Source organism: Lagenorhynchus albirostris, chromosome 10, assembly GCF_949774975.1.
Source record: "Lagenorhynchus albirostris chromosome 10, mLagAlb1.1, whole genome shotgun sequence".
Taxonomy (NCBI): Eukaryota; Metazoa; Chordata; class Mammalia; order Artiodactyla; family Delphinidae; genus Lagenorhynchus; species Lagenorhynchus albirostris.
This window is the reverse complement of record NC_083104.1, coordinates 248682-261785: the sequence shown is the minus strand read 5'-3', so window position 1 is coordinate 261785 and position 13104 is coordinate 248682. Positions and strand designations below refer to the sequence as shown.

General features: G+C 58.4%; 1 protein-coding gene across 1 annotated transcript in view; it reads left to right on the top strand.

The window, feature by feature from the left end:
- The first annotated feature begins 1122 nt into the window (after positions 1 to 1122).
- The window catches only part of CFAP100 (cilia and flagella associated protein 100), a 49209-nt gene continuing 37227 nt past the window's right edge, over positions 1123 to 13104 (top strand). The window contains exons 1-3 of the mRNA XM_060163064.1: positions 1123 to 1209; positions 1429 to 1457; positions 1563 to 1636. Coding sequence (XP_060019047.1) covers positions 1123 to 1209; positions 1429 to 1457; positions 1563 to 1636 — 190 coding nt within the window. The remainder of the gene's footprint in view (positions 1210 to 1428; positions 1458 to 1562; positions 1637 to 13104) is intronic.

The following is a 13104-nucleotide window of genomic DNA, read 5'->3' as shown; positions in this document are numbered from 1 at the left end:
CGCGGGACGCGCGCTCGCCCGCCGACAAGGTCTCCGTTTGCGCCTGACGCGGGCTCTCGGGGCAGCTTGTTTACCAGCCTGAGTCACCCGGGAACCTTTGACCGCTGCCTGGCACAAAAGGTTCTCCTCCTGTAAGTCCCCTTGGGCAGAAAGGGCATTCACCAGGGCCCGGGACTCAAACTGGTGCAGGGCGACACCCCGCGGTGGATTCGGACAGCGCGGCCCCGCCGCTCTGCCCGTTTCCTGCTTTGCCCACCTGGGCTCTACCCACCCCTACGTGCATCGGCCTCCTTTCCTTGCAGCAAATCGGATCGTGCTTTGCCTTCTTTGTGTCCCTGGGGAGCGATGAAAGACCCCAGTCGCGGCAGGAGCAACAGTCCAACCCTCCGTGACCTGGTGGGCAGCTGCCTACCTTCTCCTGGGGCCCCCGCCAGCCTCCGCTCTCCCGCCACTGCCTTTACCACCACACTCTCTGCACCCCAGCCTCAGAGGGTTACTGCAGCTGCCTGAGCTCCACAGTCTTCCCTGCTCCTCCAGTGCCCTATGTGGACCCTGTGCATCCTTTAACCCGCTCCCAGTGAAGTCACCCCGGGAGGCCTCCCCTGATGATTCAACTCCGGCCAGCTGATCTCACTCCGGGCTCCAAGACTTTCCTTACGGCTCACTTAACACTGTTTCTCTTGTACTGTAGCCAAACGTGGATGCCAGAAATCACCCCGCTTTCTCCCCAGACGCCAATCGAATTATCTGTCCATCTGAGCTGTCAGGAAAGCAGTCTGATGACAGTGACATAAAAAGCATGCCAGGCCAGGGCAATACAAGGGCACGTGAGGGCACTGGGGTGGGGAGGGGGCCCTGAGGGGAGGTGGGATACTGCTTCAGACTCACTTCCACGACCCGGCAGCTTCCCCTGGTCCGGCAGGCGGGAGTAGTGTAGACCACAGCCGGACTGGAGCTTAATGGCAGGTGAAGTGGAAGCCGCGCACGTGGGCCATATGGCCCACGAACACCCCGGCTCACCGTGGGGTAGACTTTCTCCGCACCCTGCAACCTCTGAGACTGAAGGAGGAAGAAAAGGAAATCCAGATGCAAGAGGCCTGGGCAGTCAGGCGTCTGGCCGCCATGGCGCCCATCCAGTCCCGAGCGGGGGTCACCGAGAATCCCGCTGTGTTTCTGCTGGCTGCGTGGCTACTCCTTCCTGCTTCCACTGTAAGCCTACAGACATCCCAGGGGTATCAGTGGATGTGTCCCCTGTGGTCCGCATCTGTTTACTGCAGGAGCTGTGCCACACCTGGGAGAGGGTTCTGAGGGCCTAGGAGGCCCCCCGAGGCTGACAAGCACAGGTGGGGCTGGGGAGGGACGCTGCTTGGTTGGGTAACCCACAGAGTCCACCTCCAGCCGCACGCCCCACGACCTGGCCCTCCCCAGCTGCCCAAGCACCGTCTCTCGCCAGGCAGGTGGGAAGAGGCTTGGGTGGCATTGACGGGCTGGGCTGTGGAGCCACACTGCCTGGTTTTGAATCCCAGTTCTGCCTCTTATGGGCTGTGGTCTTGGGCAAACAGCTTCAAGTCTCTGACCCTCAGCTTCCGCATGGAGATCTCGGCCACGCTGCTGGGATGCCCTGTAGACCTCTGCAGTCAGACACACCCCTCAGGCCACACTATGATCCAGGCAGACTAGCATTTTTGAGGCCCAACTGGGTGCTGCTTCTGTGCTAACACACAACATCCCTCCAGGTCGTTGTTATTGTTCCCACTTTTTAGGCGGAGAATCTGAGACCCAGAGCACTAGAGTAACCTGCCCAAGGTCACACAGCCAGTGAGGGTCAGAGGTAGGATTTGGACCCAGCCTGGACTGATGCCACAGCCTGTCCCCTTGGCCAGCAAGGTCTCCTGCCCCTGTCAAATAGGTGTGACTCAGAAAACAGAAGCCCTCGGGGGTTTCATAGAGAGGGAATTTAATACAGGGAATTTGTTACACACACGATGGAAGTAACTAGATACCAAAATGGGGATGAATTGCGAGGGAGGGGACAGATGCTCTGGCTGCACCACGTCTCCCGCCCCCCCAATCCCTCCCCCGCTGGACCCACCCAGGATCCAGAGGAGGTGGGGCTAGGACGTGTTGGCGGCTGGACCCGGAGGATGCAGGCCGTGACGGCACAGAGCAGCAACATGCCCTGCTCCAGGGATGCCTCCTAGGAGGCCAGCCCTGAACTGAGTCTTGAGAAATGTAGTGTCAGCGAGCAGGACCCTATAGGGCCTTCCTGGGACAACACCCCCCTCCCCACGTCCTCCACCTGCCTCTTGTCTGTAGAAAAACTTTACCCAAAGAATATATTTAATCAGAGAAATGAGAGAATGCAGAAAGAAAGGAAAACAGTCAAGCAAGACAAAACAATGATGGTTTAGCCATTAAACAAAGTCAAGGACCTTTATTTCGTCCTCAAGGGCTACAGACCCTATTCTGAGCCATGTCCCTTGAGCTGTTTTGCAGATACTGAAGCCCCCACCAGGTGGGAGAAGTTAACTGCCTGCTGCCCACAAGCACGTAGGCCCAGACTAGCTGGAACCAGAAGGTTGATGAGGCCGACTCCCTGTTACCTCACCACCAGCCAATCAGAAGGATGTCCACGAGCTGACCACGCCCCCACAGCCCTCTCCTCAGCACGTAGCCCCTTCCTCTTTCCCCTATAGAATCTCCGAGCGAAACCTGGGGAGTGGGGAGCTGGTTCTTTGGGACGTGAGTCCACTGTCTCCCCAGGATTGCCGGCTTCCTCAGTAAAGCCACCCTTCCTTTTATGCAACACTTGTCTCTCAGTATTGGACGCTTGAGCTGCAAGCAGTGAACCTGGGTTTGGTAACACGAGGAGTTTGACAGGAGAATAAAGGTCATTCCAAAGAAAGGGGTGGATAGGAGCACAGGCACAGAGTCGGTTTTGCGGGAGTGACCTGAGACCTGGCGCCATGGAAACACACCAGCTCCTGTCCTCAGGCTGGACCACCTGTACCTCTGACACCCCTCCTGGGCTGGGGGCCCCATCTTAGGAGTCCCCACTTCCCACCTTGGGAGCTCTCTCTCCCGCCTCTCTTGCAGTCAGGGCGGAGGTGGGACCCTTAGGCTCCTGCCTATGAGACATGAAGTGTGGGCAGGTGACCCAGGTTCTGAGGATGAAAATCACACATCAGGACCCCCATCACAGCCAAGGGGTCTCCTCCAGGACACACCTGCAGCCGGCTTTGGGCTCGCTCCTGGTCACACCATCTCTCAGCCTGGCTCCCACGCCCTGCAGATTCGGGGAGCCCCCCTGCCCCTTTCCCCTTTAACCGGCTACTGTTGCTTTCTGTTTCTGTTCCCAAGAGCTCTGACTGCCACACCTTCTTCAAGGAGGAAAATAAGCTCTCGTGTTGTTAACAAGGGATTGGATTTTCTCCTTTCGGTTGCCTTTTTTCCAGATTCCTAAAGTCTCGTTAGAACAGGTGTTGCTTGAGATGAACCCTCTCAGAACTCTGTGCTCTCCCATCTCAGTCGCTGGTTCACAGAGCCTGTTGTGGCTTCTAGACCCCAAACTCAGTGCCCAGCTCTCTCTTCCGTGGCTCTGACAGCTAGTAAGGAGGCTGGGCTGCAGGGTCAGGCAGCGGCTGGATCAGTAGATTGTGAGAGTCCTGGGGGTGGGGGAGACACTTGTCTGCTCAGGGCACCCGACACCAGCTGCTGTAACATATACTCCCCCATACATACACGCGTGTGCACACACACACAAATCCCATGTGTGGCTTAACACAATAGAACTTCCTGCCTTGTACGAAGAACACTGTGGTTACTGCCTGTTGGGTCCCACTCCTCCAGGGGTGATTCAGGGATTCTCGCTCCTTCTACCCGCGGGTTTCCCCCCTCCCACTCGTGGAACTGGTCTCCCCACCCACTAATCCCGCCTTGGGCAGACCCAGGAGCTGCTGGGACTCCCACTGGCACTACAGTACTGGCCTGTCTGCAGACTGTCCAGAGGACCGCAGAGGGCCCCACATGCCCTTGTCAATCTATAAATCCCCGAGATGCGTGGGCAGAAATGGTGGCCACGGTCAAATCTCAAGGAGGGGCCTCCTGCTGTTTTGGGGGGAAAGGGGGCCCTCAGCCGGGAAGGCAGAGGGCAGACCCTGCTGCCCGTGGCCACAACAGCTGGTGAATCTGGGCGATTTAACCGGGATCCCTCCCTCTTTTTACTGACAGATTTGTCACTCTGCCTTTATTTTATGTCTCATGCACCGTCTGGAGCGGTGGTTCTCCAACCTGAGCCAGCACCGCAGTCACCTCCTGGAGGGCTTGTTACAGCCCAGATCTCCGGGCCCCGCAGCCCCCACAGCTTCTGCTTCGGCCAGGCAGAACATCTGCTTTGCTAACGAGTTCCCAGCACGTGTGATGCTGCCGCCCGATACCACACTTTTAAGAGCCGCCCCTCTAGAAAGTGAGGTCCACTCCGCAGGAAGGACCAGGTATATTTTCGTACCACGAGCAACCTGGTGCCCGGTGAAAAAATGAATCAGAGAATGAAGGAAAATGAGCAGAAGGGGGGCGGAATGGTGAAGACCGAGAAAGGAAAGAAACCTGGGCCGGGCGCTTGCTCTGAGCTGCGCAGCCCCGCTGCGGCTCGTGGGCAGCCGGGCCCCCGGAGCCTTTGTTACGTCACAGCCCCGCCTGCCGGGAGAATGGTTGCCATGGCGACGTAAACCGAAGGCCCGGGCTCGGGGAGACGAGTCCAGGTGCGCAGAGGCTTCGGAGCGAGCGCGGTCGTGCGGATCCCGTGAGTGCGCGCTGGACCCGGGCTGGGGGCGCGCGGGGTCGGGGCGTAGTGTGTGCGGGGCGGGGCCGCACACCTCGGGCGCCCTTCCAAGCCCCCGTTGCAACGCTCTCCCCCTTCCTTGCCCGTACTTTACTGGCCTTATCACATACCCAGCCATCTGGGCACCCTTCTTGCCTCTCGGCCCGGTCACCCTTGCCGTAGGCCCGACGGCCCAGACGGGGGTGTGGGGGTACCCCGTCCTGCCCGAGTACACGGTTCCTTTCGTGGAGGCTGCAGCCGGAATGTGGCTGGAAGGGTGCAAGTTTTGGAGTCGAGGAACCTTGGACTGGAGTCCCAGCCTGGGCCCTTCCTGGCTGTGTGCCTTCGGACAGCTTGCCGCTTCGCCTCCGCCTCTGCAAAATGCAAACTCGTTCAGTACTTAAGAAGCGCCATGGCGGGGCCAGACGCTTGAGAAGGCACGAATCAGTGCCTCACCCCGTCCTCGTGGAGCTTACGTTCTAGGGGCAGACAGGCGATCAACCGATTGTCAAAGTGATAAATCAAGTATTGGTAATCGGTCAAATGGGAGTGGATGGGGTGTTGAGAAGATGCTTCTCCGGAGGGGTGACGCTTGAGCTCAGGTCTGGGTGTGGGGGAGGCCTGATCTGGGAACAGGAAGACTAGGTAGGGCGGCTGGAACCGAGCCGAGGAGGGGAGCGAGGTCGTACGGAACGCCAGGAACTGCAGGTGTGGGCCTCGTGGCGCGCCCTCAGGGAGCGCCGCTGTTCCCAGCCACCCCGCGCGTGGGCCGGGGGCTGGGGGCGGGCCCAGCTGGCTCAGGCCGCGTCTCTCTCCCCAGGTTGGAATCTGCTTTAGCCAATTGCAAGCTTATCGGTGAGCGCTCCCTCCTTCGCCCGGATGTCAAAGGTCCTGCCTCCTCTGGTCTCCAAGGGCATAAGTTTCAACAGTAAGTTCTGGGCTGGGGTGGGCTTTCTCAGCGTCAAAGGCAGCCTTGCGGGTCTGCACAGTGAGGTCTAGATGTAATCAAGGGCCACAGTGATTCTAAATCAGGCCGCGAACCAGAAATCCCAGGTTTGCCAGGTTCCCTAGAAACTGCATGTTTTGCTTCCTAGGGCCACTGTGACAAAGCCCCACCCCAGGCCGGGCGCTTAAATAACAGAAGTGTGTCTTTTCACAGTTCTGGGGCCCAGAGGTCCACAATCGAGGTGTCGTGGGCAGGGCTGGTTCCTTTCTGCGGCCGCGAGGGGGGGACTCTGTCCTATGCTCTCTCAAAGCTTCTGGGGGTGTGCTGGCGATCTTTGGGGTTCTTGGGCGTGTGGAAGCATCAGCTCAGTGTGTACCTTCGTCTTCACGTGGCGTTCTACGTGTGTGTGCTCCAAATAGCCCCTTTTTCTTGAGGACAGGAGGCATATGGTATTAGGCAACCACGGTAGCCCAGCGTGACCTCGTCTTAGTTATATCTGCGGCCACCCTGTTTCTGAACAGGCTCACATTCTGAAGTCCTGGGAGTTAGGATTTCAGATATTCAAAAGCATTCGTTTTGGGGGGGACAGAATGCACCCCAAACAGGCTTTGAGGAAAGCGCCGCCGCGGAGGTGGGGCTCAGCTTTGCGCAGACCCGCCCCCGTGCGAAGCCCCTCCCCCTCTGGAGGCACACGTGCGCGGCCAGGTGCTCCCGCTGCGTGGCACGTGAGAGGCCGCTGGGGCTGAGGGGGCGGGAGGGGCACAACGTCCGCTGTCTGCACGCTGTGCATTTCTTCAGCTTTTGGTTTAATTTTCCTGTGGTTCGGATTCAAAAGTGTGTCGATAGCCGCCCTTGTGAAAAGCCCTACCTGCCTCCCAACGTGGCGGCTGCTATGTCTCTGTCTCCCTCCACGCGTGACACCCGCCACGCTCACGCCTTGTGCACGTACAAGCAAATGCACAGAGGCGGCCTGTCCTTTCTCACACAAACGGCCACACAGCAGCGACCCTTCCCGGGCCTTGCTTCCCGTTAACCCAGACGTGGTGGAGACAGTTCTTTATGACCGCGTCGAGCTCCCTTACACCCTTAGTGCTTGCGGCAAAGAGCGACCCCACGTGTGCAGGTAGCAGAATTCTTTAACCAGTTCGCTGTTGGTGGGCTGCTCTCAGCAGCGGTCGCGCGTTTACACCGTGTGCTCTGCCTCTCACTTACTCTGCTTCCTAGTAAATTGAAAAACGAAGGCTGAAATGGAGTTACCAAAAAAAGAAAAAAAAAGATAGCTCTGCAATGTTTACAGATAACAAATCAACTCTAAATGCACACACCCCAAACAATGCAACACAGGTGCTCTCTCACAAGACAGTTGAAAGCTTTATAAACTATGCTGATTGACTCTATGGTACCAGGGGCTGGTTAGATGGAGGGCATCCTGTGGCCCTCAAGATTCTGTGATCATACCCGTGGAGGTGACAAGCAAGCAGGAGGCGTCCCTGAGCTGGGTGGCCTGGTCTGGGTTGAGGGTCTGTGCATTAGGGAGGAAACCAGGCCAGGCCGGCACGGCCAAGCCGACAGACCCAGGGCATTGGCAGGCTGGGCTGGGCGGGGGTGCTGAGCAAGGCGGGTGAGGGAAGTCGACCTGGGTGAGGGTGTGTCGACTGGGGCTCGAGCCAGGAAGACTGCTGAGCCTGGCATCCTGGGTTCGGCCACAGGAGCTGGCGACCACGGCGGGGGCCAGGAACAGCCTGAGCCCTCTGGGGGGAGGGGCTTGGGGACGCTGAACTCCGAGTCTGGGCCAGGTGCGGACGGGGCGTCTGGACCCCAGCCGCAGACAGAGGCCGTGGGCAGGGGCACTGGCGTCAGACACACCTAGTTGCTCGGGTCGCCTCGGTCAGCCTCAGCTGCCCCATCTGTGGAGGAGGAACAGCCTGTCTTCCGAGGGCTGCCGTGGGGCGGGAGGGCTGGGCACACGTGCAGCTCTGCCAACCGTAGGCGCATCCATGTTGCTGGTGCAGTGTCTGCACCGTTGCTGTTAGCACGCCCACCGCCTGTCTCCAGGGCCTGGGCTGCGTCTGCATGCGTGGGGCCAGAGTTGGACGAGCTGCTGCAGGATGAGGGGTGGCTGGGGGTGTGGGCAAGGACTTAGCTGGGATGGAACACGGGAGGAGTGGGCTCTGGGTTTGTTCCTCATTTGCACGTGCTTAGTGAGTGCCAGTGTGTGTGGGCATGGGTCCTAGGCCCTGGGGACTCCGGTGAGTAGCGCTGATGGAGTTGCCCGTCCTGGGACTTAGGTTGGGGCGAGGGACGCAGACGCTGGGAATCCAGCGATCGTTCTGTATCTGCTGCAGCCCAGGGGGCGGGGAGGCCTCTGGGAGGAAGCGACATTCGACACCTGTGGGTCACTGTCCTGAAAGATGAACGCGTGGACGGGTGTCCTAGGCAGTGGGCGAGGCCAGCGGAGGCCCTGATGTGGGAATGGGCATGAGGGCTGGCGGAAGAGACAGAAGGCCAGTGTGGACCAGCGTGCAGGGCCTTGTGGGCGTAGGGGGACCGCTGGGCTCCGTGGGGATGACGGGGAGGGTTTGAGCAGGACACAGCCCGGTGTCTGGGTTTTAGGACTCTGTGGCTGGGGTGTCATTCCGTCCCCCTTGGGCAGGGGGCCACTGGCCACGGCTCCCTCGAGACCCTGGGCAAGGCCTGGCCCTGGCAGAGGGCAGAGCATGCCTGGTGGGACCTTGGCCTGGCAGAGCGGCTGGCAATGCCGGAGTGGGCCCCAGGCTCCCCAGTCGGGGCTGGCGGGGGCAGGGCTGCAGGACCCCAGTGCAGAGCCCCTTCCGGGAGACCTGGCCTGCAGCTGGTCCCCGCATCTCTGGGGCCCCTCGCGGGGCCGGGGCCTGGGGGCCATCCCTTGAGCGGCCGAGTGTATTTCCCCGTGTGGGTGGGGGGCAGGGGCTGCTGGGAGGGGTCCTCCCTGCTGAGGCCTGGCTGTCGGGCCTGCCGTGCTCCGCCAGCGCGTGTGCACGTGCCTTCCCACGCCGCTGCTGACCCTGGGCATGGGGGCCGGGTTCAGTCGTTGACTTTGGTGGTTTAGGAGCCCTGTTTTTTTTTTTTTTTTTTAATATCTCTGTTGGGGTATAATTGCTTTACAATGGTGTGTTAGTTTCTGCTTTATAACAAACTGAAGCAGTTATACATATACATATGTTCCCGTATCTCTCCCCTCTTGCGTCTCCCTCCCTCCCACCCTCCCTCCCCTCCAGGCGGTCACAAAGCACTGAGCTGATCTCCCTGTGCTATGCGGCTGCTTCCCACTAGCTATCTACCTTACGTTTGGTAGTGTATATATGTCCATGCCTCTCTCTCGCTTTGTCACAGCTCACCCTTCCCCCTCCCCATATCCTCAAGTCCGTTCTCTAGTAGGTCTGTGTCTTTAATCCCGTCTTACCCCTAGGTTCTTCATGACATTTTTTTTCTTAAATTCCATATATATGTGTTAGCATACGGTATTTGTCTCTCTCTTTCTGACTTACTTCACTCTGTATGACAGACTCTAGGTCTATCCACCTCATTACAAATATCTCAATTTCGTTTCTTTTTATGGCTGAGTAATATTCCATTGTATATATGTGCCACATCTTCTTTACCCATTCATCCGATGATGGGCACTTAGGTTGTTTCCATCTCCGGGCTATTGTAAATAGAGCTGCAATGAACATTGTGGTACATGACTCTTTTGGAATTATGGTTTTCTCAGGGTGTATGCCCAGTAGTGGGATTGCTGGGTCATATGGTAGTTCTATTTGTAGTTTTTTAAGGAACCTCCATGCTGTTCTCCACAGTGGCTGTACCAATTCACATTCCCACCAGCAGTGCAGAGGGTTCCCTTTTCTCCACACCCTCTCCAGCATTTATTGTTTCTAGATTTTTTGATGATGGCCATTCTGACTGGTGTGAGATGATATCTCCTTGTAGTTTTGATTTGCATTTCTCTAATGATTAATGACGTTGAGCATTCTTTCGTGTGTTTGTTGGCAGTCTGTATATCTTCTTTGGAGAAATGTCTATTTAGGTCTTCTGCCCATTTTTGGATTGGGTTGATTGTTTTTTTGTTATTGAGCTGCATGAGCTGCTTGTAAATCTTGGAGATTAATCCTTTGTCAGTTGCTTCATTTGCCAATATTTTCTCCCATTCTGAGGGTTGTCTTTTGGTCTTGTTTATAGTTTCCTTTGCTGTGCAAAAGCTTTGAAGTTTCATTAGGTCCCATTTGTGTATTTTTGTTTTTATTTCCATTTCTCTAGGAGGCGGGTCAGAAAGGATCTTGCTGTGATTTATGTCATAGAGTGTTCTGCCTATGTTTTCCTCTAAGAGTTAGATGGTTTCTGGCCTTACATTTAGGTCTTTAATCCATTTGGAGCTTATTTTTGTGTATGGTGTTAGGGAGTGATCTAATCTCATACTTTTACATGTAGCTGTCCAGTTTTCCCGGCACCACTTATTGAAGAGGCTGTCCTTTCTCCACTGTACATTCCTGCCTAGGAGCCCTGGTTTTAAGTGACCCAACCTTCATCTGGGGAGCTGCAAGATCGGGCCGGGCATGAGCACAGCTGCTCTGTGCCGGGCTGGGGTGCAGAGGTCGAGGACACGGAGGCGTCGCCCGCTTCCGGAGAGTTGGGGGGAGGGTGATAGGCAGCTGTCCTCTCTGTGCTCGTCCCGTTCGCGCCCCTGGCCGCCTGTGCTGCTGGGACAGACGTGCAGGGTCCCCTGCCCAGAAGGCCCTCCCCCTGAGGCTCCGTCCCCCTCACTCCCTTCAGGAGTTGATTCAGCGTGAGGCCCCGCAGTGAGCCCCGCGTGCAGTTCAGTCACGGGGCGGCCGCACCTTCCCCGCGCTTCTGCTCGCTGTGCCCGGCTTTGTTCCCTCCTTAGCACGTCCCCGACCTGCCTGGCCTTTCCCTACTTACCTTGTTTCTCTCTCTCCCCAGTAGAGTGTCGGCTCCATGCGGGCAGGGGCTGCTCTCTACCTCTTACGCTGCTGCGGCTCCAGAACCCGGCACCTCAAAAGCCTTCAGTAAAATTCTGTTAGGCTGCAAGGTTTCCCCAAAGACCAGGCGCGTTCATCAGTGCCTTCAACACCGTGCTGAGGTTCACCAGGGCATTCAGACAAGGAAGGGAAGTAAAAGGCTTCAGATGGGGACGGAAGAGGGGAGACTCTGTTCACAGATCCTATATGTAGAGGATGCCCAGGAATCCCCAAGAAAGCTACCTGTGCTAATACATGAATTTAGCAACATTGCAGGGTACAAGATCAGCACTCAGGAATTAGTGGTGTTTCTGTACACCAGCAGTGCACCATCCAACATGGAAATTAAGGGGCAGTTCCGTCCACACTGGCGTCTAGAAGAACAAAATATCTGTGAGTGGGGTGACGTCACGGGAGGCGACCCAGCAGGAAGACCTGGGAGTCACTCTCTCCACACAAACGAGCATTGAGCAGGCAGGAACTGTCAGAACCCCGGACGAGCTCCGCGGCTTCCAGGAGAGAACTAAATGGAGAGGCTGGGAGATCCTGGTGACCTTTGGCATTTGGTGGAGGGGCTGCCGGTCCCCAGTCTCCGGTCCCGGAGCAGTGGGGAGGGTGGCCTGAGTTCCCGCCGTGGCTTGTGGGTGCCAGGGTGGGCAGCAAGGACCTCGCCGTCCCAGATGGGGGCTGTGTGTTCCATTGCTGAGGGGCCGCGCAGAGGCTGCTCATTATTTCAGCCCCACAGCTGCCGTAACTTCCCTGCCATGTCTGTCGGCCCCTTCCCCAGCTTTGGGAGGCAGACACTTAAGGAAAGCTTTGATGAGAGGTTAATATCCAAAACACATGTAGAGCCCTGAAACTCAACAACGAGTAAAAACAGACAACCCAGTTAGAAAGTAGGCAAAGAGCTTAATAGACGTTTCTCCACGGAAGAGGCGCAGGTGGCCAACGAGCACACAGCAGGCAGAGACACGTCGCTAGCAGGGGCTCCCCGCTCCCTTCCTCTTGGGCTGTGGGTGTGGCTGCTTTGGCGCTCCCCGTGCCCCACTGAGCCCAGGCTGGCAGGGGAGCTGGTGGCCGGTGTACAGTTGCCTGCAGGGGAAGCGTGGGCATCCCAGGAGCTAAAGGCTTGTGACTTTCCCGTACCCGAGGGCTGTGAGGGAACACTCACACCTTGCACGTTCTCCTTCGTTTGTGCGAGTCCCTCAGCTGCCTCCACTGGGTACCAGGACGGCTGTGGCCGAGCCAGCTCGTGAGGTTGGGGTTCAGGGGTGGAAGGCAGAAGGAAGCAACAGGTGACTCGGGTGATTTCAGAGAGGAAGACAGGAGCTGGGAGAGAAGGAAATTCACACTGTCCGGTGTGGCGGGAGTCGGGGAGCCCCTCCGTGCAAAGGCCCTGGGGCAGGAACCATTCGTCCTGTGTGAGGGGCCCAGGGGGGCTGGGTGGCTGAAGTGCGGGGGGCAGGGGACGAGGCAGAGCGGCTCAGCGAGCACCCCCCGGGGCTTGATCTGGGCAGCCGCCCTCCACGTGCACATCCATTTAACCGTCCACATCCACGCCCTGTGCCCACGGAATGACACACCAGCATCCACCACACCTCCTCTACTGAGGGCTAATTCCCTTCCCAGTGTTCGCTTTTCCCTCCGGCGCGGCAGTCGACACCTGTGCGTGATTCCCACGTGTCTCTGGGATAAACTAGAAGGGGGATGGCGGGTCAGAGGGCCAGGCACAGGCCCCAGGCTGGCCGCTCGGAACAGCACCCAGGAAGCAGAGCTCAGGGCGGCGCTGGGGGTGGCGGGAGGACGCCTGGAACGCACCCCTCGTTCTCTGGTTCTGCCAGAGGGGAGAGTGGAGCTGGGGGCCACGGGGCAGCACCTGCTATCTCGAGGGTCTCGCCCTGATCCCTGCGGAGCCCCAGCCCAAGGATGGGGAGGGCCTGACCCCATTCACAGCCCCGTCGGGAAGCACAGATCCACGCCTTTCTCTCGTGGCACCTGGGCCACGGGCGTTTCCAGAGGGCAGCACTGCCCAGGGGGTCGGGGCCGGCAGGCGTCGGGCCTGTGACGTCCCCGCTCGGCCTCGGGTGACACCCAACTCTCACGTCTTGTCTCCTCGGTTCCTGAGGAGCAGCACGGGTCTCCCGAGCTTTGTGGGGACTGGACGTGGCGACCGGTCTGGGGCTGAGCCTGGGGAGGCGCCGGGCGGTGTGAGCTGCCGTCGTCCCACGGGAGAGAGGGCGGCCGGACGCCGGGAAGAAGCCGGGCGGGGGGCAGGACGTGGGAAGGGCGGGCGTGTGGGCGCGGGCCCCGGTGGCGGGAAAGGC